This window comes from Ornithorhynchus anatinus, chromosome 2, assembly GCF_004115215.2.
Source record: "Ornithorhynchus anatinus isolate Pmale09 chromosome 2, mOrnAna1.pri.v4, whole genome shotgun sequence".
Classification (NCBI taxonomy): domain Eukaryota; kingdom Metazoa; phylum Chordata; class Mammalia; order Monotremata; family Ornithorhynchidae; genus Ornithorhynchus; species Ornithorhynchus anatinus.
In genome coordinates this window covers 17308364-17336150 of record NC_041729.1, presented here as the reverse complement: position 1 = coordinate 17336150, position 27787 = coordinate 17308364, and the positions used below count along the sequence as shown (strand labels likewise).

The window sequence follows — 27787 nt, the reverse complement described above, 5'->3', positions numbered from 1 at the left end:
AAACAAGGAGGTACCCTGCAACCCAAGCCCTATGGCTCTATAATACAGAAAGAGAACACCAAAGAGAGAGAGCAGGAATCTAACCGGACATAGGAGGCAAAAGCAGTTAAACAGGTTACACTTGTGATGGAAGTGCAAATATCACATGGGGAACTGGGAAGGCCGTGAAGAGGGGGGTGCAGGTAAACACGCCAGGAAGGAAGCTGAGAATCTCTGGTCTCCTGACAATGTGGCCTTGCCTTTTAACAGTTGAAAGAGCAAGAAGGCTGAGGTGTGGGGTGGGGAGGAGGGGGAGAGAGAAGGGGACACTAGACGGGAGTGGAGATGCAGAGGTAGTATTTTATTTGACAGGTCCCTCAGTGGTTTGAAGACAACCAGCCACCCCCTGGCCCCCGCTCCACAACACAGAAAGAACGTTGCAACACAACCGCCCAATGGCAGAGAGCAGCAGGAAGAAACCGTGGGGGTGGGGGGGTGGCTAAAGTGCTGGAGGCGAATGCCGTGTTGGCATTGTGCTGGGCGCCATCTCCCTCACGGCACTGGTGCCAGCCGGCTGCCCATTCCCCAGGTTGAGGTTGGTCATGGTTCACAGTGAGTCTGGCCCTGACTCGGCCACCCAGCAGGGAGGCCCACTGAATTCCAAGTCTTCCCCAGTCCCCCACGTACGTTCACCCCCTGAGATGGGGGAACCTCATCAGTCTCCAGGAGTCCAGGGCTTTGGGCTCACCGGGGGGAGCTGGCGGGAAAGCCCGGGTGGCCTGGTTGATGTGTCAAGGATGTTATCTGACCTCTTTTCCAGGAATGGTGTTTCACCCCCAAGTTGGGTCAAGACTCCTAGTTGATTGGCATTTTTTTCATGAGACGAAACCAGTGGGCTCCAGACTATCAACGGAGAAAGGATGAAAATAAACCCAAAAACCAACACCGACCACAAAGCTTGCGAGGCAGCCAGACTCAGCACTAGAAACCCAGCTAGGTCTCTGCGTAAAAACAACGCCGTTCACCCCCAGAAGGTTGACCCGGGGCCTGGGGACAACTGGGTGGACGGGGCGGGGCGTGTGGAGAAGGAGGACGTGGGTGGGAGTCATCGCTAGGGATTGGCACCTCCCCTCCCACATGCCCCGGAAGAGCCTGGAAAGCCGACCCAGGAGGACAGAAAACAGTCGTCCCGCCTCCCTGGCATGACTCCGGCAACTGCGATGGGGGGAGGGAGCGAAGGGGGAAGGGAGAGGGAGAGATGGGAGGTCTTTCCCTCAGAGAACCCAGTTTGGAGGTGTTAAGTGGTGGAGGGGGAACAGGGAACTGACCTGCAGGAAGCATTAATGTGGGGGACTAGTGAACAGGCCCCTCCTACAGTGACGTGCACAAATCTCTGCAACCAAGTGAACTTAGCCTCAAGGCCCCGGTGGGCTTGCCGGGGCACATTCCAAGAGGCTCTCCTGGGCAGGGGGCTTCTGCCAGTCTGGACATCACGGACACCACCCCAAGGGTCACGCCTTGGGCGCCTCGCCCTGCCCACCGGGCAGCTCCCTGTGGCCGGGAGGGAAGTTCGTCTCGGGCTGACCGCCCCGGTCCGTGCTCGTGTCCATGCCCAGGATCTGCCGCTGCACCAGCCTGGCGTAGAGGCCGCCCTCTGCCATCAGCTGCCTATGCGTGCCCTGCTGCACCACACGCCCCTTGTCCAGCACGATGATGTTGTGCGCCTTCTCCACCGTGCTCAGCCGGTGGGCGATGATCAGCACCGTGTGGTTCTGCAGGTTGCCGTGGATCGCCTGCTGGATCTGTCGGCAGAGGAGACAACGGGTGGGGTGGGGTCGGGAGTGGGGGGAGGGCGGGGGAGGAAAGCCCATCATTCCCAGTGTCGAGGGAACTGAGCCAATGAGTCAGGTCAACCGGCCAATCCAGAACGTCGACTGAACGCTCACTCCGATTGAGGGCTTACTGTTAGTAAACAAGGTATCTGCCTTAAGGAGTTTTCGATCTAAGGAGGGAGACAGATCCTACAATAAACTATAAGTACAGGGAAGCGACAGAATTTAAAGATATATAAGTGCTACAGTAACAGCGGCGAGTGAGTGAGCACACAAGGGCTGAGGGTGACAGAAATGCTGAAGTGTCAGAAGGTGGGGGAAATCTATAGGATGATAATTAATAATAATAATGATGATGCTACTCGTTAGGCCCTTACTTTGTGCCATGTACTGTACTAAGAGCTGGGGTAGATCCAAGGTAGTCAGATTGGACACCGTCCCTGTCTCACAAGGGGATCACAGTCTAAGTGGAAGGGGGTAGGACTGAATTCCCATTTTACAGATAAGGTAACTGAGGCACAGGGAACTTAGGTAAATTGTCCAAGGTCACCTAGAAGATCAGTGGCAGAGCCGGCATTAGAAATCTCGATCCTCTGACTCCCGGGCCTGTGCTGTTTCCACCAGACCACGCTGTCTTTCCTGGGGTACCATGAGTTCACGTTACGTCCTCACGGGGGAGAGGGCGGACTGCCTATCTCTTTCCGGCCACAACCCTTGGCTCCCTGAAACCTTATCTGAGCCACAAGGCGGTACCTGCAGTTAGCATTGGGTCTGGTGCTGCCATCTCGAAGGCTAGCACACAGAGAAACGCAGCAGATGCAGGATGTTCTCCTCGACGTCGGGACGGTAGCTGGCCACGATTCTAATGGTGCCCTTAGCCAGACCACAGCCCCCCCAGGGCACCATCTGCCTCCAGCTGGTGCTTCTAAAGGATTCTGAAGGACTGGAAGGCTTGGATCCAGAACCTCTGTGGGTAGAGGTGAGGGCGGCCCAGCCACAGCCCCAATGGTTCCCAAGTTGGCTGCTCTGCCCTCAAAAGATCCTCCCTGTCCCTTGTCCAGAGGACCAAGCAAACCTTTCAGGAGGGTTTTGTTCTCTGCATCACTTCAGACCCCCATAGCCGCCGGGGGCTCTGGAGTGTTGCCTCTCCCAGCCTCCCCGATGTCGAAGACCCAGCCCGGGTCTCCCTGTTCGCACCCTGGTTCCACAGCAACCCCCTCCACCGACTTACCACATATTCGCTTTCGGCATCCAGCGCGCTGGTGGCTTCATCCAGGATGAGGATGGGCGGCTTGCGGACCAGGGCCCTGGCCATCGCCACGCGCTGCTTCTGGCCCCCGGACAGCTGGGCTCCTTTCTCCCCGGTCTCTGTGAGAGGAAAGCCAACAGATGACGGAAAGGTGATGATGATGGTAATTGTTAAGCGCTTACTATGTGCCAAACACTGTTCTAAGCGCCGGGGTAGATACAAGGTTATCAGGTTGTCCCACGAGGGGCTCACAGTCTTAATCTTCATTTTACACGAGGTAACTGAAGCACAGAGAAGTGAAGTGACTTGCCCAGGGTCACACAGATGACAAGTGGTGGAGCCGGGATTAGATTAGAACCCATGACCTCTGACTTCCGAGCCCGTGCTCTTTCCACCTATGCCATGCTGCAGCACTGGAGGCAGAGCTCCCAGGCAGTGCTCAGTACAGTGCTCTGCACGTAGTGCATGCTCAATAAATACCACTGATGATGTTGATGCTCATACCCGTGTTGTAGCCATCCTGGAGCTCTGTGATGAATCCATGGGCATTGGCCTTCTGCGCTGCCTCCACCACTGCCTCGAAGGACACCGATGTCAGACCATAGGATATGTTGTCTGCGATGGAGCGGGCAAAGAGAACTGGCTCCTGGCTCACCAAGGAGATCTGCCATGGGGAATGGAAGGGAGGAAAGAACCCAAGGACTAGTAGTACTCCAACTGGACAAAAGTTTCCCATCCTGAAACTCCTTCCTCCAATCAATCCAGGGGACTCTGGAGCCGTAATAAAAAGAATATTTTTTCAGCGCTTACTCTGTGCCACGTACTAAGTGTTGGGGAAGACATAGACGCAGTCACAGTCCCTTTCCTACATGGAACTCGCAGTTCGAAGGGAAGGGAAGGGCGAACAGCTATTTAATCACCACTTAGTTCAGTGCTCTGCAAAAAGTTAAGCACTCAATAAATATCATTGATTGACTTTTACAGATGAGGTAACTGAGGCACAAAGAAGTCAAGTGCCTTTCCTGCTGTGTGATCTCGTCTTGCTCAAGGTCACAAAGCAGGGAAGCGGCAGAGCCGGCATTAAAACATGACTCCTCTCATTCAGTAATTCGTATTTATTGAGTGCTTACTGTGTGCAAAGCACTGGACGAAGCGCTTGGGAGAGTACAAGATAACTCCCAAGGTCTGTGCTCTTTCCACAAGGCCATGCTGCTTCTCCATGCACCTTTCTTGGTGCCACTGAGGAGTCATCAATTGTAACTGGCCAGCTGAAGCTGGGAGAGGTAAGGCCTATCAGCTCCTCAGTGGGAACTAACCTTTACTCGCAAACACCAGGCGCATGGCATTTATTTATCCAACCTTGCAAATAGGCACAAAGCATTTTCAGCCCACCCCTTTGTTAACTGCCCCACTGGTGCTTGAACCTAGTAGCAAAAAGAATGAAATTTCCATTCCTCTCTAATCAATCACTTGCCTACTGGCCTAGGGTATTTCCAAAGTTGCCTTGGCCATCTGACACTAATGTAAGCTCGTTTAGGCAGGGAATGTGTCTATTGTTATACGCTCCCAGGCACTTAGTACAGTGCTTTGCACACAGTAAGTGCTCAATAAATACGACTGAATGATGAACTGTTCACCAGCTGCCCGTGAGGCATTTACCCACTGAAGAAACTGGAGCACACCCTCAGACGCATAGGACCACCTAACCACTCTATGAAGGTATTTATGGTCATAATTGCTGATGGGTTTTCCATCCAGTAGCACCTGCCCTTCCTCCAGTGGGTAGAAATTCTCCAGAATGTTGACACAGGAGCTCTTCCCACTGCCCGAGGGGCCTACCAGAGCCGTCACCTTGCCTGGGTTTAGGGTGAAGGATACATTCTGAAAGACAGCGGGGATCGAAATAGGGAATTGTTATCCACCCCCATCCCCCTAGACCCACCCACTCCAACCGGCCGAAATTTCCATCCTCTTGGGAACCCATCTGCGTTCGGAGTTCACCCCCCGGTGCTCAAGCCCTCCGCCTGGAGACTGCCAAACCATCCAGTCTGCTATGCCTCTCCGGGCCCTTCTGCCTCCCTCCCTCCACTGGCCACATCTAGGACGCTCCAATCTCTAGGGCTCTTTGGGTCTGCGGCTCCCACTTCCCCCTTTCCAACAGGAAGGGCAGCCTAGTTCACGGGCCTCCTGCCTGTCCTGATGCCAGTGGCGAGGGGAAGGAGGAGGCCAGGGAACTCTCACCTGCAGGACCTGCGAGGAGGGGCGGGTGTGGTAGGTGAACGAGACGTTCTTGAAGTCCACGCGGCCCTCCAGATGCTCGGGGGCCAGGGTCCCATCGTGCACCATGGTCGGCTGCCGGTCGATGAACTCGAACACCTTCTCGGCTGCCCCTACCCCCTGCATCAACCCGCTGTACACCGAGCCGACTGACTGGAGAGACACAAGCCGTCACCCCCCTGCCTCCACTTCCCAAGGGTCTGACCTAATTCCGACTGACTCCTGGGGACAAAGGAAGTGGGCCCTGAAGAACTAGACCAGAGAAGCCTCTGCAACAGGCAAACTGGCCCAGAGAAAATGTGCCCTCCCTATGGTATCTTCTTGTAATTTTTACTTGGGTGCTTCCAGGTAATTTGCCCCTCACCTTTGACCCCCCACTGTTCCCCTGCCCTGTCAGGCACCCCAGACACCCCAACACTCTCATATCCCAGACAAACTTATCGCTAGTGCTCTCTCCTAAAAACACTTCCCAACTCCCCATGTATCCTCCTAGGCCCCAACTAGCACCAACCAGCCTGGCACTCCTTGCCCCACAGCCACACCCTCAGTCTCCTACCTAGCTTTCCCCTCCTCCGTCCACACTTTCCCGCTTCGGGCTGCCAGCACCCGCACCTAGTCCCCTGTTCCCAGCGACTCACCTCCATGCAGTCTCCCAGAACAAACTCGTAGATGATAAAGGAGATGAGGTTTCCGCTGGTCATTTGGCCAGAGATGACCAGGTGGCCGCCATAGTACAAGATGCTGACCTGCACCACCAGCAGAGTGAGCTGGAGGCCCAAGGGACAGAGGGGAGTGTGACTGGGGTCCAGGGTGTTCTGCTGAAGCACCCCCTCAACCCCAAGCCCTCGCCATTTGTCCTGCTTGCCTGGCTCCCTGTGCCTGGGGGAGGGGAGGGGGATTCTATTGAATGAATAAATAAATACTATTGAATGATTCACGAGACTCCGACTGTGTTTTCCCTCCCATTCCCTCGGACTGGAGGGTAATTCCAGATGAACTGGATAAAGTCTTCCTGAAAACCCTCGTCACCAGTCACCCCTCTAGGTCAGGGCTTCCTGGCCAGTGTCCTGCGGCAGGGTCTTCCGAATGCAGCTGTGGCACGTCCACATGCCAGTTTGGGCTTTCCTACTCCCAAGTGCCGGGCCCAAGCCAGGAAAGGGCAGAGCAGCAGCCGTGGCTCTCTGGCCCTGTGCACCCAGGGGCCTCTGGGCAATCGGGTGCCGCCACCTGCCCTGGCCCGCTGGCTTGTGGGTGGGAAAGCTCCCAGATCACTCAAGAGGGTTTGGTGCACCTCAGAGTAGAAATGCTGGCTGGGAAAGCATTGCTGTAGGCCAAGGACAGTAGGCAGCACAGCGCTGGCCCGTAAACGAGATCTCCACCCACCAGCAGTTCACTTCCCCTCTCCCTCAAACCAGTCTTATACATAAATATAAAATTCTACTAGCCCACACGCCTTATTTTACCAGGTCGGAGGCAGAGAGGTCTAGTGGAAAAAGAATACGGACTGGAAGCAACCCAACCCTGCCAATGACTGGTTGAATGGCCTTGGGCAAATCATTAATCCCTGTTTTTCAGATAGGACAAAACTGAGGGACAAACTACTCTCCCTTTGACTTAGATTGTGAATGTTTTGTGGGACAGGGACTGGTTCTGAGCTGGTTATCTTGAATTTATCCTAGGGATCTCTCCAGGTCTAGGCTACAATAATAGGAATGTACTAACTACCCTCAGGGAATTAGAGAACATTCTCCAGGCACTCATCTATCTGGACAGAATACTGGAAGGATATGCTACTGGAAAGAGAGGGTGTGGGCACTCCCACAGTGGGGTCCAGGTGCTTGTGCTATTTTGTTAGTTTTCTTTAAATGTAAGATTCATCAAGAATGTAACCCCCACACTGTCAGAGACCTGAGTGCACCACCTCTGGCTAAAAGGCCTTCCCAAGGATGGATTTGCAGGTCATGGAATGAACCAAGTCAGCATTCTTTTCAACTTAATCAGAGTATGTTGTAACTTGCTCTGGGCAAGAAGGCAGATAAGTGGCCATTTACAAGACTCAAACAGTGGCCACCAGACCCAGAGGGACCTGGGACCTACAGTCTGAGCCCGGAATGCTAGGTCTTCAGATTCATTCAATCGTATTTAATGAGCGCTTACTGTGTGCAGAGCACTGTTCTAAACGCTTGGGAGGTTGCACTGCAATAATAAACAGACACACGTGTGACTACCACTGAGGCAGCCAAGCTCACAAGGACTCATGAAAATTTTGGGCCCAGATCCCTGGAAACTCTTCCATTGTTTTTGGACACATGGGATGGGAGTCCCGGGACTGGACTGTAGTCCTGGCTTTGCTGACGTCACTGACATCACCTCCCTGCTCTATGTGGCTGTTTCCCCATCGGTAAAATGAGGCTCGCTCATGCTGTTCACTCCCTGCCTCCCAGGAAGGAGGGCAGGCTGAGCGAGATAATGTGGGTGAGGCCCCAGGAGAGGAGGCTATAGAAACAAAAGGTGTTATTATCTCATTATCATCTAGAGAGCACAGGGCTTGGGCTATCTTAAATGTCTGATGAATGATGAATCTTCAAAATCTGAGGTTTTCCTCCTCCTGGATGGAGAGGCTAGAAAACAAACGTGTCTCCTGGGGTCTTTTTAATTTTTAATGGTTCTTGTTAAGGACTTACTAGGCGCCAGGCCCTGTACTAAACACTGGGGTAAATACTGGATGCAGTCCCTGTCCCACATGGGGTTCACAGTCTAAATCAGAAGATTTAAACCCCATTTTACAGATGAGGTACCTGACCTAGTGGATAGAGCATGGGTCTGCAGGTCAGAAGAACCTGGGTTCTAATTCCGGCTCTGCCACTAGTCTGCTGTGTGACCTTGGGCAAGTCACTTCACCTCTCTATGCCTCAGTTACCTCATTTGTAAAATGGGAATTAAAACTGTGAGGTCTGTGTGAGACGGGGACTGTGTCCAACCTGATTATCTTGTATCTAACCCAGAACTTAGAACAGTCCCTGGCACATAGTAAGTGCTTAAAAAAATACCATAAAAAAAAAGAAAAAAGGAGCACAAAGAAGGTAAGTGACTTGCCCAAGGTCACACAGCAGATAAGTGCAGAGCCGGAATCAGAACCCAAGTCAGAAAGAGCCCAGGTCCGGGCTCTTTCCATTAGGCCACGCCGCTCCTCGTGGCCTATCGTTCCTCACTGCCTATCATCTCGACGATCCCACAGATTGCAGCGGACGATCCAGCAGTCGCGGAGCTTGGGGGTGAAGGAAGGGGGACGCTTACCCCGCTCCCCCAGACGTAGTATGTATAGGCCATCGCTTCCTTCCTGTTGAGTTTGTACACTTGCTGCAGCTTCTGTGAGTACACCTCAGCCTCCTCCTCCTCATTGGCGAAGCTCCGCACCGTCTTCAGGGCGCTGATGGTCTCCTCGGCCGTGTTGCTGGCCTTGGCCAGGGCATTCTGAACCTCTTTGGAAAGTCTCTGTATCCGGGAAGCGGAGATGAAAGGCGAAAATCAACATCGTAAGTTCAGCTTGCATCCTTCCTCACCTACCTCAGTAGCGTGTGCATTCTAGAACAGCTTCGAGACCCCCCTCCAGGTGCACCTAGAGGGCTTTTCTTCATCTTGGGTACTCTAGGATATAAAGGTAACCCATCTTCTTCCAGAAGGACCCACAGGGCTTGTGAATGGAGAGTCTCCCACTTGATCATTCCGAGAGGTGGGGGGCAGTCTAGATAGACAGCAAAGTCCAAAGCTGGAAGGGCTGAATTCCAGGATTTTTCACCCAATTTTGCCCCGGGGCCAATCACTCAACCTTTCCAGACCTCTACTTTCTCACCGGTCCTATGGGTGGAGAATACTTCTCGCTATATGTCTTGCTCCCATTATGAAACAATCAGATAATGCCAATAAAGGACTCCTGGATTCTCTGCTAAAGGCACAATCTAAGTACCAGCTACTCTAATAGTTTCACTATCTGGAAATCATCCTTCCACCATTTTTCTGAATGCTTATATATGCCACCATTTTATGCGACCCAGCCTTGGTTTTTCAGAAGAGATTGATTCTCGGATGTCAGCTAAGCAAGATATTGACCTGCAGCCCAGAAGCAATGGAAGGAAGTCAGGGACTCTTGGTCCTGCCTGCAGCCAGCGTGGGCACCCGGCCTGCCCGCAGCAAGCTTCCAATGGAGCCAAGAACAGGTGGAAAAAGCCATCTCCGCCTCTCAGCACAGTTCTACTCTCCCAGGACGGTGGTCTCCACAGGCCAGCCAACGGAGCCCAAACCGGCCCAAGGAGAGGTCTGACAGGTAGCTGGCACGCTCGCCTTCCAGAGAGTCCGAGGAAAGCCAGGGCTCTCCCGATGCCTTAAGAACCAAGGGAAAGGACGGAAGGAAGGGCCAAATGAAGAGAGACTTGAGGGGCAACAGATTCTTATTGCCCATTCAGCTGGGCTAAACTGAGTGGACTTAAAAAGTACGAAGTAACTATGCGTCACGCCCGAGTCTTCTTTAAACACACAGCTTATTCAAGGCAGCAGCAGGACATGCGGCCCTGGCAGGAATGGGGTTGAATCTCAGAGGTTGCCTAATGGCTTATTTGGCCTGAGTGGAGGAGGATCTCCCGTCAGTTCCACGGAAAATGTCCAGGCACATTAAAAGTGGAAGCAATGACTTGGTAGCAGAGGCGCCTGAGTACCGAGCACACCCAGACTTGCCATTTGGGCTGGGGCCCAGAGAGGTGAGCCAGATGGCTAAGGGGGCAGGAGAGGACAGTGGGAGGGTTGGAGTTAAGGTGGCCTGAAGGTGTTCTGCTGCCAAGGCCGCAGTCCTGAGGTTTGCCAACCAAAAGGAGGAGAGTCGCTGAGAAGAGGCAGGGAGTCCCCACCCTAGGAACTGCAGGGCAGACGGGGCTGCGGCCGGCACGTGAAGTCAGTCTTTCCATTCTTACAGGAAAGCTCTCGGTCACGTGACTCGGGGGCTGGGGAGAAGCCTCAGGGTGGGGCCGGGGACACACAACCAGGCTCTGAATGAGGGAACTGATTCATTGCAGGAAGAGGGGGCGAGGCAAGGCCTGGCACCCAGAACTTGCTCCCAGCCAGCCAGACTTGCTTCCTCCTCTTGGTAGGGAAAGGGAGGGGGCAGTGGGATTCGGGGGCCAGCTGCATTTTACAGGCCAGAGACATAAGGGGATTTGACTCCAAACCTAAAATCCTTCTTTTCCTCACAGAGTCTCGGTCACCAGCCTCTGCCGCTCAGGGGTCCTAGCTCCGAGGCTAATGAATGATCTCAGCTCTGGAGGACTTAACTCCCTCCCGCTGCTCATCTTTTTTTTTTTTTTAAATGGTGTTTGTTAAGCATTTATTCTTTGCCAGGCACTGTACTTAAGCACTGGGGTAGATACAAGCTAATCAAGTTGGACAACCATGTCACACATGGGCCTCACAGTCTTAATCCCCATTTAACAGATGAAATAAATGAGGCACAGAGAAGTTGAGTGACTTGCCCAAGGACACACAGCAGACAAGTGGCAGAGGTGGTATTACAACCCAAGTCCTTCCGACTACCAGGCCCAAGCTCTTTGCACTAGGTCATGCTGGCTTCTCTGCTTCTGCTTCCTCCTGCCCAGAACAAATGGGTGGGAGATGGTTTTCCCAGAATCCTTTTTCCCTGGGGCTGTTTTCCCCTCCTGGGACCTGGCCAATTAGTAGGTACAGACAGCCTCCTTGTTCATCCAGCTGAGCCTGCCTTAGCTGCCTTCTGGTCAATTCCTGCTTCCCTGAGGCAATCCTCTGGGAGAAGTTGGTTAACACAACCCAGATTAGTTAAGGGGGACAGCAGAGTCGTGGGGGGGCAGGGCACCTACCTTGTAGTATTTGCCATAGATGTCTGACACCATCATGATGATGGGGAAGCCCATGAAGGTGACCAGAGAGAGCTGCCAGGAGAGACTGAACATGAAGACGACGACACCTGTCACCTTCACCGTGTTGCGCAGGAAGATGTTGATGTTCTGGGAGACCAGATCACTGACGATGGTGGTGTCAGAGGTCAAGCGGGAGATGATGTCCCCTGGAACACAGGCAGCTCAGCTCTGCACAGTGGCCCAGTGAAAGGGACGTAGGGGGAAGAGGGAAGGGAGGGGAAACTAAGGTACTTTATTCATCAGGCTCCCCATATTCTTTCCCACCCCCACCCTGACCATTTCCCAGCTGGTCTTTAGAGAGGCTCCAATGCCATGATATGCTAACTGTCCCAATTGTGTCAATTCCTCAAATCCACTAGGAAGCCAGTCACAGTACTGCAAGCTCTTAGACTGTAAGCTCCTTGTGGGTAGGGAACTGAGTCTACCAACTCTGTTTTATTGTGCTTTCTCAAGGACTTAGAACAGTGTTCTGCACATAGTAAATGCTCAATAAATACCAATGATTGATTTTCTGTGATCTGAGATCTGGTATGGTCTGGCTTACTCTCTACCCTACTCTTTTCATCATCTCTGCCTACCAACTTTATCACCGCCTTTGCTCTTTGCCTTTATCTCTCCCAGAAAAGCACTTTCTAGATGCTGTCTCATTACCCCTGCCTCCTCATCCACACCCCTAATCCTCCCCCACATCTTAAGGGAGGTGGGAGAGAGGAGCACAGAGGCATAGAGTGGGGATTGCCTTGTCTGATTCAGGACTTCCAGTTCCCCGGACTAGTCTCTCCTCCCAAGACTGGAATTCTTTTGAGAATGGCACACTAGCCTTATTTCAGGATAAAGACCAAGAGAGCACTATTATTTTGGCTTATTCTGTGCTGCTTGCAATCTTGCAAATAGCGTGTCCCAGTGGACAGAACATGGGCCTGGGAGTCAGAAGGTCACGGGTTATAATCCTGTGTGACCTGGGGCAAGTCACTTCACTTCTCTGTGCCTTGGTTTCCTCATTTGTAAAATGGGGATTAAGGCTGTGAGCCCTATTTGGGACAGGGACTGTGTCCAAGCCAATTATCTTGTATCTACCCCAGTGCTTAGAACCATGACTGGCACAAAGTAAGTGCTTAACAAATACCATAATTATTATTATTAAATGTAGACCAAAATGTACCTACCTGCCCTCACCCAGAGAAGACTGGTACAAAAATGAATGAAATAGGTATTCTTGATTCCTTGACAATTATAGTTATGGCATTTATTAAGCACTTACTATATGCTAAGCCCTGGGGTAGGAACAAAGTGATATGATCAGATACCGACCCTGCCCCTTACACAGTTCGCAATCTATCTCCACTTACTAGGAAATCGGGGCCCAGAGAGGTTAAGTGACTTAACCAAGCTCTGTCAGCGGGCCAGTGGAACTGGGACTTGAACCCAGGACTCCTGTCTCCCAGTCCCAAACTCTTTCCTCTAGACCATGCTGCTTCCCTGACCTTTGTTCAATAATAATAATATTTAAGTGCTTCTATGTGCCAAACACTGTACTAAGCACTGGGGTGGATACAAGATAATCAGGTCCCACATGGGGCTCACAGTCTAAGCAGGAAGAAGAACAGGTACTGAATCCCCATATTGCAGATAAGGGAACTGAGGCCAAGAGAAATTAAGTGACTTGCTCTAAGTCACAAAGCAGACAAGTGGCGGGGCTGGGATTAGAACCCAGGTCCTCTGACCTCCCAAGCCTATGCGCTTTCCACCAGGCCATGCTGCTCCTTGGGCCTAGATCAATCCATCATATTTATTGATCACTTATGGTGTGCAGAGCACTGTATTGAGTGCTTGGGAGAGTACACTCTAACAGTCAGTAGACACATTTCCTGCCCACAATGAGCTTACTGCAGTAGTTGGCAAAGAACCTTGGAAAAGAGGCGACAGACTAGATTCAAGAATGGAGTCGTGAGACTTGGCTTGGCGTGCTGCAATGACAGCCTCTTGGTTCCACATTAACCCTCTCCCCTGAAGGCTGGGGGTCCGACCCACCCACTGAGGTCTCCGCCGTGACGGCGGGAAGGAGCCCGTCACAGCCCCAGCCGGGGCCTCTTGGAGTGACTGTCCACGGGGCGGTGGGGGGACGGGACGCTTGGCTCCCTGGGACCTGCGATCACTGCTGGCTGGGAGGGAGGTCTTGATTAGGAGCTTTCCTGCTTGGAGTTTGGACCAGAGGAATGTGTTCCCTTCTGTGCGGCCTTGACCGTTTTCAGGGCTCACCGGACACCCTCATCTTCCTCTGCTCTTTTTCCTGGACCAAGCTGAGCTGCTGAGTGAAACGTGAGGTGGCTGCGCCCTCAAGTGGCCATCGCCAAACTGGCCCCCCTAATAATAATAATAATGTTGGTATTTGTTAAGCGCTTACTATGTGCAGAGCACTGTTCTAAGCGCTGGGGTAGATACAGGATCATCAGGTTGTCTCACGTGAGGCTCATAGTCTTCATCCCCATTTTACAAATGAGGGAACTGAGGTACAGAGAAGTGAAGTGACTTGCCCACAGTCACACAGTTGACAGGTGGCAGAGGGACTCACCCCTCTTATGTCTCCTGATTCTCAGGCGAGAGACCCTTGGGGCAACGGAGAATATGGCTCCACTGCCAAGTCCCAGGGCTCTGACAACAGCTGTGGGAGCCCCAGATTAAGGGGGTGCGCCTTCTAGCCAGGAAGCAGGGGTGGTCCCCCAAGAGCTTGGTGCTGGGATTAGGTGTGTCTATTGTTATATGGTACTCTCCCAAACTCTTAGTACAGTGATTTGCACTCATTAAGAGCTCAGTACAAACGAGTGAATTGAATTGGAGATCAAATCTGAGCAGGATCTGATGGGGGGCAAGGTCCAGTGTCCATACTTCACTCCGCTGCCCAGACCATTCTTCTACAAAATGTTCAGGATATGTCACCCTCCCCGCTCTAAAATCTCCAGTGGTTGCCTTTCAACCTCCGTATCAAGCAAAAATTCCTCCCCATTGGCTTCAAAGCTCTCCATCACCTCGCCCCCTCCTACCGCACCTCACTTCTCTCCTTCTACAACCCAGCCCACATACTTTGCTCCTATAGTGCTAACCCTCTCACTGTGCCTCGATCTTGCCTGTCTCACTGCCGACCGCGGTCCACATCCAGATCTGGCCTGGAACACCCTCCCTCTTCAAATCTGACAATTACTCGCCCTCCCTCCAAAGTCTTATTGAAGGTGCATCTCATCCAAGAGGCCTTTCCAGACTAAGCTCCACTTTTCCTCATCTTCCACTCCCTTCTGCATTGCCCTAACTCCCTTTGCTCTTCCCCACCCCCTCCCGGCCCCACAGCATTTATGTGTATATCTGTAATTTTATTTATTTGTACTGACGTTTTTCTCCCTCCCTCTAGACCGTGAGCTTGTTGTGGGTAGGGATTGTCACAGTTTACTGTTGAGTTAAGCACAAAGTGCTTAATAAATACATCTGAATGAATGATCGAAGGAGGGGGTCCTGGGGAAGCCAGGTCTGACTCCCTTACAAATTTTTCTAGGGAAGACCCCATGTGGGCCGCCATCTGAAGAAATCTCTCGGAGCAATGAGCAGGAAGTTTAATCCAAATGCCAACATTCATCCCACTGAATGGACACATATCAGCTCCCAGCTCTAGTGTTGGGAGGAAGGGGAGGGAAGGAGGACATGGGTGGGGAGAATCAAGGATTCTATTTATCTATTTTGATGGTATTGGTGCCTGTCTACTTGTTTTGTTCTGTTGTCTGTCTCCCCCTTCTAGACTGTGAGCCCGTTGTTGGGTAGGGATTGTCTCTGTTGCCGAATTGTACTTTCCAAGCGCTTAGTACAGTGCTCTGCACTGTGCTCAAGAAATACGATTGAATGAATGGGAGAGCTGCTGAGTAGTGAATGAAGCTCATCGTGGGCAGGAAGTGTGTCATCCAACTCTGTTGTCTTGTACTGTCCCAAGTTCTTTGTAATAATAATAATAGTGATTGTATTTGTTAAGTGTTTACTATAGGCCAGGCACTGTACTAAGCGCTGGGGTGGATACAAGCAAATTGAGTTGGTCACAGTCCCTGTCTCACATGGGGCTCACAGACTCAATCCCCATTTTACAGATGAGGTAACTGAGGCACAGAGAAGGGACTTACCCAAGGTCTCATGGCAGACAAGTGACAGAGAGTGCTCTGCACACAGTAAGCACTTGAAAAATACCACTAATTGATAGATTGATTGACCCCAGAAGAATAAATGCTCTCAGCCCCAGGTCTGGCCTTCAGAGGTGGTGGAGATGGCTGCAGGGGACAAGGAGGAGGCATGGCTGATGAGGCTCTCCCAAGGAGTGAGCCATATTTATTCACTTATGCCTTGCTACAACAAAGGGCACACTTAGATATTTGGATTGGAAAAAGTGGGTTTTCCCATCCACGAAGCTATCTGCCAATCTCCTGCTTTCAGCATGGAAAATGGGGATGAGAAAAACCACCACGATTTCAGTGGGTCCATAAGAATAGGACAATTTGTACAGAGTGGCCTTCATAAAGCAAGACCCTCTCAGTGCTTCAGAGGTCGCTTTGCCATATGATGTACAAGGAACAGCACAAACTATTAAAGTATTTCACATCTCACAAAGCCATTTGACACAAGACCTCAAATTCACCTGCTCACAAACTTGGTATTTTGTTGTTGAAAAATAGCTCGCCTCCTGTGTGAAGAAAACCAATTTCTGGCCTGCTTATAATTAATGCTGGCTCCAGGAATGCAGGCCAGTGGCTAATCTGCAAGTCTGCCTGAAGTTTAGGTGTTTAGAATGAAAATACCATGGATCCCAGTAGGTTCTCTCTAGAGACTAGCTGGATGACTCAAAGGGAACCAAAGGCCTTGGGGAGACCAACCTGTACGATTCTCGTCAAAGAAGCTTGTTTCCTGAGAGACCAGCGATTTGAAGAGGCAGTTGCGAAGTCGAATGTTCAGTCTGGCAAATATGAGTGTAAAAATGCCACCCCGAATACCTGCGGCAAATGAGCTAATTGCAGATAAGAGACGTTATAGGAAATATCTAATCAAGCCAGCGCTTCATCACACCCGCACGCAGGGGAAGGGTGTTGGGGGTCCGGTTCAGAGCTGGGCATATTACAGACCAAGGGGTGGGGTTCCAAGCTCTAATTGTGAACAGGACCCAAAACAGGCTGCCTGTTTTTCGGGCTGGGGAAGAAAGGTTGCTGAAACAGGGCCGAAAAAGCTCCTCTGTTAATCTCCTGGCTAGGGGTTTACTAAATGTGTGTAGGGATCAATTTGAAGTGGCCATCACTTCACTGAAAGCATTTGAAAACGGGTCCGCCCATGAGGGAGGGAGCAGTACCAAGCTCAGGAGGATAAATAGTGGGGATGGGGCAGCTAAATATCCTGGAGGGACTCAAGAATACCATCCTGCCTAGGCCTGGCCCTGACTTAGAACCAAAGGATCTGAGAACTCTTAGAGCCAGGCTTACTTGAAGCCACAGAGAACCCCTGGCTTGGACACGCCACACAGAGTACTGGTCTCGATAATGCCAGCAAGGGAAGGATTTAGAGAAAAAGTGGCCCCCTTGGGAAGTCCCTAACCAATAGCAAAACAAAATGGAAGCCAGGAGGAAGTCCCGCCTCCTCCCAGCCAAATGGAAATCGTTCACAGGTCAGCCCACACTCGCGCCTAAAAAGCCAAGGCTAAACTGGATTTCTGTGACAACCGATTTAGAGAAGAGTCAAAAGGTCCCAGAGGGCCCCTTGGCACCTTAGCGTGCCATTTCCTGCTGGATCATTTTAAAGGGCGCTACCCTGAAAATGCAACCAGGAACCTTTCCCAGGAGGCAAGTAACCCACCAACTACCTGCCGATGGCGAGGAGGCACATGATGATCACCGCCGTGGAGAACTGGTCCATGCTCTGCTGGATGACGATCCCGTCGATAGCCCGGCCAGTGTAGTACGGGAGGAATGTCTCTCCTGCCAGGACAGTGAACAGGGACTGATGACTCTCTCCCCAGTGTTTAGTACAGTGTTCTACACACAGTAAGCACTCAGTAAATACCACTGATGTATTGAGTGAGCACAGCCCTGGTCACATCCAGGGTGGGCCTTGCTAAGGGGGTGGCAGGGGCTAGAGCTGGAGGGGAAGTATACTGCGTCTGAGGGTTTGGTAAACCAAATGTGAAGAGGACAGAGGGCAGGATCGGATGAAGAAGGACTGAGGGAAGCATAGGAAGTAGTTGTTCCAGTATTGAGAGGTTTCAGACTATCTGCCAAGGAATAAAAATAATAATAATAATTGTGGTATTTGTTAAGCACTTACTCTGTGTCAAGAACTGTACTAAGCACTGAGGTAGAAATAAGATCATCAGGTCCCACATGGGGCTCACAATCTAAGTAGGAGGGAGAAGAGCTACTGAATCCCCTCTTTGCAGATGAGGGAACTGAGGAGCAGACAAGAAAAGTAACTTGCCCAAGGTCATGCAGCAGATCAGTGGCAGAGCCGGGATTAGAACCCAAATCCTCTGACTCCCTGGCCCATGCTCTTCCTATTAGGCCACGCTGCTTCTCAAGCATCCGTTAATCCTGTTAGTCTTCTCCTCCATCTCCTCCTCCAGCCCAAGATAGAAATCACCATTCTGACTGGGAATCAGAAGTGGTAGGAGTGGGAAGATGGCACAGGAAAGGTGGTTAGACTATACGAATAGGCAGGCCTGGGAGATTTGGGCTGGAAATCCTAGAGCCCTGCCCAACCTGGCTCAGGACCAGGGAGCATGGCACCTGTTCACAGCTTGACATGTTCTTCCTAACTGGGCTCAATCTGACTGCCAGATGGGGAGGGGGCCAAGGGGCAGGTCGCCCCAGTGCTGCTGCAATACGTAGTCCCAGCCGGGGACCACTGACTTCCTTGGATGTGCACGGCTGTCGCTCCATTGTCCATGCAGGGGTTCTGCCTCATCAGCAGTGGGCCCCCAGTGCTGAGAGGGATTTAGGGTAGTATCTGGATTTGGGACACCTTTCCATTGACTCAGGCCCAGGTAAGATCTACCATCCTGCCACCCCCCGGGGCTCCCAACCCCTAACCCAGAGACCCGATAGAGAACCTCCCCGCAAGCAACTCCTCCCAGCTATAGGTGGGGGTTCACCCAGCACCCCATCCCGCCCCACTCACCAAGCGCGGCGACCACGAGGAAGAACGCGGCCACCACCAAGAAGGCCGCGTCAGGCTTGGTGTAGGACAGCAGTTTCTGGAGCGTGGCACCCGAGGCCTCTTCCGGCTTCTCCCGCCCCTCGGTGGGATAGCGGTTCCCGCAGGGGCCCTGCTCTCCTGCCGCCGCCGCCCCCGGCTCTAAGGCCTCCCGGACCGGCTGCACCGTGGACAGTAGCCACCACAGGAGGAAGGTGGCCCCGAGGGAGGCGTAGGTCCACACGAAGAGACCCCAGAACCAGGGGTCCTGGATGGGCTTGCGCACTTCAGAGAAGAGAAGGAGCTTCACCATGGCGTAGATGCCCACAAACAGGCACACCAGGGTGATGAAGGTCCACGAAGCCTTCAGGCGACGGGGCCCGAAGGCACTGTTCCTGGCCACCCCGATGGTGGCCCCCAGCAGGAGGCAGCTCCGGTAGAGACAGGCAGCCCATAAGTCCAAAACCGAGTTGAAGACGTTGAAGTCCCTCAGGTCCTGCAGGACCCCCCGGTCCCGGTGGCTGAAGGCATACAGCAGGGTGGTGACGCTCACGTCCAGGCTCATGAAGGCGCCGGTCACAGCCACGGCCTTCCAGGCCCTCATTCTGCCCGGAGCAGGGGGTGTTGGCAGTGGCGGTGGTGGCGGCGGCCCAGGGCTTTGGGGGAAGGCAGAACGAGACCTCTAGTTCAGAGCCGACAGTTCCGACATCCTGGTTGTTCCTGAAAGGGCCGGAATCCAAGGAGAGAGGCCGGGGGTTACCAGAGGAGGCTTTGAGATGGAGGGGAAACGTTTCCCGTTGTCCTAAATGTCTCCCCGTGATTTCTACCCCTAGTCCGCCATAGCTTTGGGCCTAAGCAGTCTTGTTTTCTCTGGACTTGCCAGGGTAGGATGGGGGGGAACCAAGCCAGGATCTCCTGCTAGTTTCCCAGAGGCCTCTCTAGCCCTGGAGTGCTCCCGTTGCTATGATACTGTGACAGTGACCAGTCTCCTCTCTCATTTACCCTGCTGGGGAAGTGGAGGAGACTGCCAAGCACTTAACACGGCTGAAAGTCTTCAGAAACACCTCATCTGTCACCCCACTTTGGGCTAAGCACACTCAATACTCTAAGTAAAAAAACTCTGCTGTCTCATTTCATGGGACCCATCCTCCCCCTTCCCCCCACCCTCGTTGGTTTCCATAGTAACACTCAAAGCCAATATGCATGGAATCAGGGAGCCTGTCCTGTACCAGTCAAGGGGGCCCAGCTAGCAGTAGTGAACTTTTGGGCATCGTACTTCCCTTACTCTCAGGTTTTTCCACTTCTGAAAATTGCTAAGTACCTTGGGGCTGTCTCACGTCCCAAAACAAGAACCACCCTATCGACTCCTGAAAAGGGCCCAGGAGCCGGACACTCTGAGAAGGAGGCCGGGGCCAAAGACCCTACGGGCTGGGGTGCCGGCTGTGTGAACTCCCTGGCTAGGCTGAAGCCAGCCATCACAGTGAATGCAGTAAGTAATCACTGAGTTGTGGTTTCTCCCTGCCTAGTTTTAGTCTTTTCAGTGAGAAAGCCCAGGTATAGGAGGGGTACTTTCTAGCTCCGGAGTCTGGGACCTGCAAAATGAGGAGAAGAATGTGCCTGGCCAGGGTTAGGTGTGACTTCCTGTAAAATGAAGAGAAGCAAAAGGAGCTGTAATGAATTCTTCCCTGATAAGACTTTGCTCTCTTCAATTCAGCTCCCTAATTACAGAAATAATTTTCTCCCCCCTCCCCAAATTCCCTAGGGTATTCAACAAGGTGAAATGTGTTTGAGTGGAAAGGGCACAGAACTGGGAGTCAGGAGATCTGGGTTCTAGCCCTGGCTCCGTCACCTGCCTGCTGTGTGACCTTGAGCAAGTCACTTAACTTCTCTAGGCCTCCGTTTCCTCATCTGTACCTGGATAAAATGTGTTCTCCCCTTCAGACTGAGCCCTCTATGAGGCAGACTGGGTCCTATCTGATCATCTTGTATCTCCCCCAGTGCTTGGCACATAGTAAGCACTTGATAGATGCCATTTTACAAAACACAACAGAAACCCAGCAGTAGGGTCATGGAAACTGAGTGGCTCGATTAATCAATCAATTATATGTATTGACTGCTTTTTGATGGGCTGTGGGACCAGGACTAGTAGTAATAGTATTTATTAAGTGCCTTCTGAATACAAAACAAAGGACTAAGCACTAGGAAAAAAAATACAGGGGTGAAAATTAGAGCTGGCTTCCAGTCCCCAAAGGGATTTAGAAGCAACATAGCTTAGTGGAGACAGCATGGGCCTGGGAGTCAGAAGGACCTGGGTTGTAATCCCAACTCTGTCACATGTCTTCTACGTGACCTTGGGCAAGTCCCTCTGTGCCTCAATTACCTCATCCATAAAACAGGAATAATAGTGTGAGCCTAATGTGGGACAGGGACTGTGTCAAACTTGATTAACCTGTATCTACCTCAGCACTTAGAACAGTGCTTGGCACAGAGTAAGTGCTTAACAAGTACCACCCTTATTATTATCATTATTTAGAATATAGGCCAAGAAGGGGCTGGTGACAGACCCCTAGGGAAAGATGAATCAGCAAAAGCATAAGAGCCAAGGACAAGGATTCAGTCAATCATATTGAATGCGTGCTTACTGTGTGCAAGGCACTGTACTAAGCACTTGAAGGATAAAGGCAGTAGAGGATGGAGGCTAGAGGGGCAGAGTTTCAGGCTCTAGCTCAGAGCCCAGCCGTGGCAACAGTTCCATGCGGTGACCTTCCCAATGCTCTCAAAGTGAGCAAGGAGCACATCTCCTCCTGGAGGAGAGCACCCACGCAAAGCCCGACAGGTACAATGACCAATCGTCTGCTTTGGGATCCCAAAATCCAGGCTTTAGTTGACCTCTTCCCTGTCCAGAACAGGTATGGCACAGGATGTCTTTATGTGTTTTTAAATTAAGAGCTCAACCTCCCTCTGCTTCAGTCCCTGCCCCTGAGCTGAAGCAAATGGGGAGGGGTCAGAGGTTATGGGGAAAGGGGAGTCACCCACTTTACAGTGAACTGTACTAAGCTGGTCTTTCTTCTGTCCAGGACTGGATGCTTTTTGGCCCACTTAAAACGCATTCAGCGCCCAGCCTCCCTCGGCCACGGCCCCTGCCACCGAGTTCCACGGCGGGGTCGTCGTCACAGAGTTTAGGCGGCCCAGGAAATGCAACCCCTCTGGACCAAATGAGAGGGACTGGGGGTCCCCACCAGGAGAAAGAAATGTTCTAGAGTCATGTGAAATTGCCATCCTTCCACAAAATAGTTCGGGTGACATCATCGCACTACGTGGCGTGCCCAGAGTCACGTGATGACATGCGCTTCTTTGACTGGTGTGGGCAGGGAGTGTGTGTGTTTGTTGATGTATTGTACTCTCCCAAGCGTTTAGTAGAGTGCTTTGCACATGGTAAGCACTCAATAAATATGACTGAATGAATGGTGAGACCGAGAGGGCAGGAGTCAGGGAGAGCTGCAGACCGCTCAGTGCTTTGGGGAGGGAGAAGAGAAGAGGGAAGGGGGTGATTTGGATCTGGATTTGGATCTGTTCCCAAACTGTACATTCCAAGCCCTCAGTACGGTGCTCTGCACATAGTAAGTGCCCAATAGTTACTATTGAATGTGAATATGTGAATGTGATCCCCTACATCCCCATCCAAAATGCCCATGGCCCTTCCCTTTTTTCCTCTCCCTCCCCAAAGGACAGACTTTTAGAAGAGCAGCCAACAGGAAGCTGCCAGGTGTCTGCAGGAGCTATCTGAGTCAGCAACTCTGGGTTCTCAGGGTCTCTGCTGGAGCCAGGCCTGCAGCCTGGGCCCCAGGTCAGGGAAAGGTGGGATGAAAGGCAGAGGTAATAATAGGCTGGTGAAGAACCTGCCCCTCCTCCTCTGGCCCAGGGGAAGCAGCAACCACAGGCTGGGAGCCTCCCGCCCTCAGCCAGAAAGAGCTGCTGCAATGCAGAATCCACGGTGAGTGAGTGAGTGCAGGGAAACCCAGATTTGAGAGACACCCACCTGCTCTGTTCCTAACCCCACCCACGCTAGGCTCTGCTGTATCCTGAAGAGAAAAAGAACCCCACCCCAGCTGATGCTCTGCCCCAGAAATGGGACTGGGGCTGGCAAAAAGATCCTACATGGGCTCCGGAGAGGGGATTCACTGCGAACCCACCTGAAAGGTGAGGGGGAGGGTATAGAGAGAGCATGGAGAGGGCACAGATATCCGAATACTCACCGGCCTAAGCTCAAGTGCCCGTGAGTGAGCTTTCTCTCCACTGCTCCCCATCTCAAGTTCTCAGTCCTACTGGGCGGGCTCCCAAGTCTCATTTCTCCCATTACCCAGCTTACTCCATCCTCTATCCTGAATTCTCCAAGCTGGAATATGGCTGAGAGATCGAGTTTCAAAACATCAAAGAGAACCGAAAGAATTTCACCCGCCATCATTCCGGCCGCACTCTCTAAACTGAATGAAATGACCGTTTTTCTGATCGACAGATCCAGAAGAAACATGCTTCAAAGGACTTTGGAGCAAGAGCGGGGTTTGGAAGGAAAAGGGGGGAACGGGCAACTCGGGGAGTTAAAATTATCAGCCAAAATTGGTACTTTAAAAGAAAAAAGGATCTTGGACTAGCAAAGAGAATCCCTATGGCGCCAGTGATTTCCTCCCACCACGTACACACACCAGAGAAAATATCCCAAGTGTTCTTCTGACACACAGTTCACTGGTTTGAAATATTTAGTGATCACAGACACCTTGGGTAAGAATGCCAAAACCTGGCCCAAAGGATGGCACTCGTCAGAGCAAGTACCTAGAGGCGCTCAGCGTCTCTCCCCATCCAGAGATGAGGGCGGAAGGAGAGATGGTAAATACCACCTACCTCCAAATGGGCTTCTGGCTCCTCCTAGAGCTATGACCTACAGCAGCATGAGACACAAAGTTTACCATCCTCCATACACATTCGTTCAATCAAATTTATTGAGCGCTGACTGTGTGCACTGTATTAAGCACTCATCCCCTGCTTCCTGGCTATTCTTAATCAAAGGATCAATCCATGGTATTTGTTGAGGGCACACGGTATGCAGACCACTGTACTAAACGCAAGGGAGAGTACACTACAATATGGTGAGACCATACAATCCCTGCCTACAGGGAGCTTAAAGGCTAGAGTAGTCGAGAAGCAGCATGGCTTAGTGGAAAGAGGCTTGGGAGTCACGGGTTGAGGGTTCTAAGCCCGGCTCCACCACTTGGTTGCTGTGTGACCTTGGGCAAGCCACTTCACTTCTCTGGGCCTGTTACCTTACCTGTCAAATGGGGATTAAGACTGTGAGCTCCACATGGGACAACTTGATTACCCTGTATAATAATAATAATAATGTTGGTATTTGTTAAGTGCTTACTATGTGCAGAGCACTGTCCTAAGCGCTGGGGGAGATACAGGGTCACCAGGTTGTCCTACGTGGGGCTCACAGTCTTCATCCCCATTTTCCAGATGAGGTACCTGAGGCCCAGAGGAAGTGAAGTGACTTGCCCAGTCACACAGCTGACAAGTGTCAGAGCCGGGATCTACCCCCAGCTCTTAAAACAGTGCTTGGCACATAGTAAGCGCTTAACAAATACCATAAGTATCATTATTATTATTAGTCTTCTCAGGGAGAAGCAGCGTGGCCTCATGGAAAAAGCATGGATCTTGGTCTCAGAGGAGCTGGGATCTGCCACTTGTCTGTTGTCTGACCTTGGGCAACTCATTTCGTTTCTCTATGCCTCAGTTACTCATTCGTAAAATGGGAATTAAGACTGTGAGCCCCATGTGGAACTTGGACTATGTCTGACCTGATTAGCTTGTATCTACCCCAGCGCTTAGTACAGTGCCTGGCACATAGAAAGTTCTTGACAGACCTTTTTTTTTTTTTTAAAGGGAGGGATCTTGGAGTCAGGTATATTATCCCACTCCCAAGCAGCAGCTGGACCGAACTAGCTCTACTTTGTCATTCATACACAGTTCACACACCCCCCTCCTCAAGGGGCAAGGGAAAGGCAGAAATAGGGTCAACTTATCTCAGAAAAAAACTAGGAAAGATCCAAGAGTCCTGAAAGGCTGAGCAGCCCTAAGCAGCCTACTCAGGCCCCAAAGTCTTCAAGTGTCCCTTCTTCCAAATCTCTGTTCCAGGCTCTTCCTTCCTAGGAAAGAGTCTGGAAAGCTTGATCAATGACAACCCATCTTCACCCCATTCAGTCATTCATTCATTCAATCGTATTTATTGAGCGCTTACTGTGTGCAAAGCACTGTACTAAGCGCTTGGGAGAGCATAACAATAAACTGACACAGTCTTATAGTCTAGAGCGGGAGACGGACATTAATATAAATAAAGGAATTACAGATATGTACATAAGTGCAGTGGGGTTCCTTCTGCAGGGAGACCTGGCACAGAAACTCTAGTCTGGCCTCACATGGCCACCCCATCTTACTTGGCTCTTCTCCTTCCTCTCACTTTGGCTTGGATTAGGTCCCTGTCCTTCAAGAGCCTCAGTTTTCTCCACCTACTCATTGCATACCCACCCTGTGAGCCCACATCCTAGAGCTGTGATAAGGCCAGCAGAGATAACACCAAATGTCGGCTGAGTTTTCTGGAAGAAACGGAAGCAGGGGGACAAGTCAGAATTATGGTCAGTGAAGTTTCACGTTGCCCCTTCCCAACCGTCCCCAACTTAGTGGGGGGGTGGGGTGTCCTCCAATTTAGGGTGAAAAAAGCACAGCCACGGCCAATTTCCTCCCTCCACTACCAAGCTGGGGAGCTGCAACCCGTGGGCAAGGTGTACGGTTTCTCTCAGGCACAACATAGAAATCTAAAGCCAGAAGAGGCCTTTAGAGGTGACATTTCCAGGCAGGGGGTCCCCAAAACTACCAAGGTCAGATTTTTAATGCAGCCTCTCCTGGAGGCAGGGAAATGAAGAGATTGACTTCCTAGCAGATCTGGAGTCCCTGCTCTTGATCTCCTTTTTGATGGAGGTGCCCATCTTAGCCCAACCTGCACTGATGGCCCGGGCTGACTGAGGGGAATATGTTGTCTTGAGTGAGGTGGCCTGCCTAAGGAAGCACACCGCTCGCCCTTTCATGGGACAGAGAGGCAGCAGGCTGGCCTCCTGCCTAATGTAATGTTATCAGGGGGCCCTGAGCCAACTAGTATCAGTTCCGAATCTCCCTTACGCCTCGACCATCAGAAGGGAGGGCTTGGAGCCCTCACCAGAGGACATCATCTCTAGGTGACCCTGGATAGCATGGCCAGAATGTCAGGGAAGCTAATGCCCTCTGCATATGGTTTGTTCCTTTTCTCCCCTTTTTTATGGTATTTGTTAAGTACTGTTCTAAGCTCTGGGGTACATGCAAGCTATTCACAGTCTCTGCCCCAAATAGGGCTCATAATCTTAATCTCCATTTCACAGATGAGGTAACTGAGGCTCAGAGAAGTAAAGTGACTTGTCCGAGGTCACACAACAGACCAGTAGCAAAGCCGGGATTAGAACCCAGGGCTTCCTGACTCCCATGCCTGTGCTGTATCCACTAGACCACTCTGCTTCTCCCTCTGGGCAAATGATCAGAATATATTCCTAGCCCAGTCAAACCCAAAAGGGAGAAGACCTTTCTTCCCCCCCCCCCCCCCAGGTAATAGTTTGAGGGCTCAGGAGAGGTCTTGGGCTGTGGTTGGGCATTGGGAGGGGGAGTGGTTAGGTCACACAGGTGTCGGATTCAGTCAAGATCACCCCAGCAAGAGCCTTTAAAAGGAATCCTAGCCAACAGAGTTGGGAGGGATATGGCCTCCTTTGCCCTCTACCCTCAAGGTACGTCTACAGGTCTGGATCTGCTTCCTCATTGGGAACTGTGGAGTCAAGGGTTAAAAAAAATGCAACATTAAACCGCCTGCTCAGCCCTCCTGGACCTGCAAAGGATGCTGCAGAGACAGCCTATCCCCTCCCCTTTCTCTTCTCCCTGCAGGCGGGGGGGGGGGGGGGGGGGGAGTATCTAAGAGGGATCAGGGAGCATAAACCGAGGAACCTAAGCAATATTTCAATTCTGAGGGGGTGACAAATTGAATCCTCCCCCTGGCAAAGCCGCAGCCAGGACCCCCGGGGTCAGGACATTAGAGAGGCCACAGGTTTCCTTTAGACTAGGCTTGGCTCAGTTCTGGGTGTTCACCCCAGGACCTCACTTCGAATAAGTGCCCAGGCCCACATCTCCAGGGCCCGGGGATGAGCTGGTCTGGAAACACGTGGGCCAAAAGAGCAAACAGAGCCACAGGGAGGTTGAGGGGGGCCGAGGTGGGCTCCCCACTCAGCACCCCTCTGTGGACCTCGGCTTAGACCCCCCTCTAGGAGGTCGGGTTTGGACCTCCCAATCCGGGCTGCATCCTCCTAAGGGATGGCGGGCGAGGGCGCTTGGGCATCCAGTTGCCACACTGTGTCCTGGCCCGTGGAATTCATTCAATCATGTTTACTGAGCGCTTCCTATGTGCAGAGCACTGTACTAAGCGCTTGGAATGGGCAATTGGGCAACAGATAGGGACCATCCCTGCCCAGTGACGATCTCACAGTCCAATCGGGGGAGATAGACAGCAGAGCAAAACAGTGTATATCTGTATGCCCCTCTAGACTCTAAATTCACTGTGAGCAGGGAACGTCTCTATCAACTCTTCATTCATTCAATCGTATTTATTGAGCGCTTACTGGGGGCAGAGCGCTGGACTAAGCGCTTGGAAGGGGCAATTGGGCAACAGAGAGAGCCCATCCCTGTCCAATGACGGGTTTACGGGCAAGGGGTGGGGGGAGGAAATGGCATCCTTGGAGTGCTGATTGGCCACCCCCCTGCCCCTTTCTAGCTGGAAACCCTGGTTTTTTAAGGGTCGGAGGAGCGGGGGCCAAGTGGAAACCTCACTTGGGCCGGCCTGGCATGGAGGGCAGCGGACTGGCACCTGCCCGGGATTGGGGGGGAGAAGGTTCCAGCCTGGGGGAGCTTGAGCATCCCTGCAGCCCCGGGGGAGAGGGAAGGTGCAGGTGTCCGGGCCCCGGGACGGCCCGCCCGGGTCCCTGGCCCGCCTTACCTGCTACCTGCCTCCAGGTGGGCCGGGGGTCCACGCTCGGCGCGGCTCATTTGAGACCGCCTGGGGGGCGGGGGGGGGAGGCACCCCCGCCTCTCCTCTCCTCTGCGAGGCGCTGCGCCAAGCCGCGCCGGGCCAAAGGGCGATGCAGCGGGCGAGGGCCGGGAGCCGCCGGCCGACGCGCTGGCCGCGCCCCCTG

The 27787-nt window shown here is 52.2% G+C and overlaps 1 protein-coding gene across 2 annotated transcripts; it reads right to left on the bottom strand.

Annotated features, from left to right (window-relative positions):
- Nucleotides 1-319: 319 nt before the first annotated feature.
- ABCB9 (ATP binding cassette subfamily B member 9) lies at nucleotides 320-27787 on the bottom strand. 2 transcript variants are annotated; one of them, XM_029058042.2, is made up of 12 exons: nucleotides 27592-27787; nucleotides 18462-19196; nucleotides 17152-17266; nucleotides 16178-16308; nucleotides 11217-11422; nucleotides 8635-8832; nucleotides 5976-6104; nucleotides 5302-5490; nucleotides 4768-4941; nucleotides 3565-3724; nucleotides 3043-3179; nucleotides 320-1781 (listed from the first exon to the last, which is right to left on the bottom strand). In XM_029058042.2, exons 2-12 carry the CDS (start codon nucleotides 19078-19080, stop codon nucleotides 1491-1493), a joined length of 2349 nt encoding a protein of 782 aa, XP_028913875.1. In that variant the 5' UTR covers nucleotides 19081-19196; nucleotides 27592-27787; the 3' UTR covers nucleotides 320-1490. The 2 variants fall into 2 exon arrangements, with proteins under 2 accessions (XP_028913875.1, XP_028913876.1); XM_029058043.2 differs by lacking the exon at nucleotides 27592-27787 and adding an exon at nucleotides 22733-22893.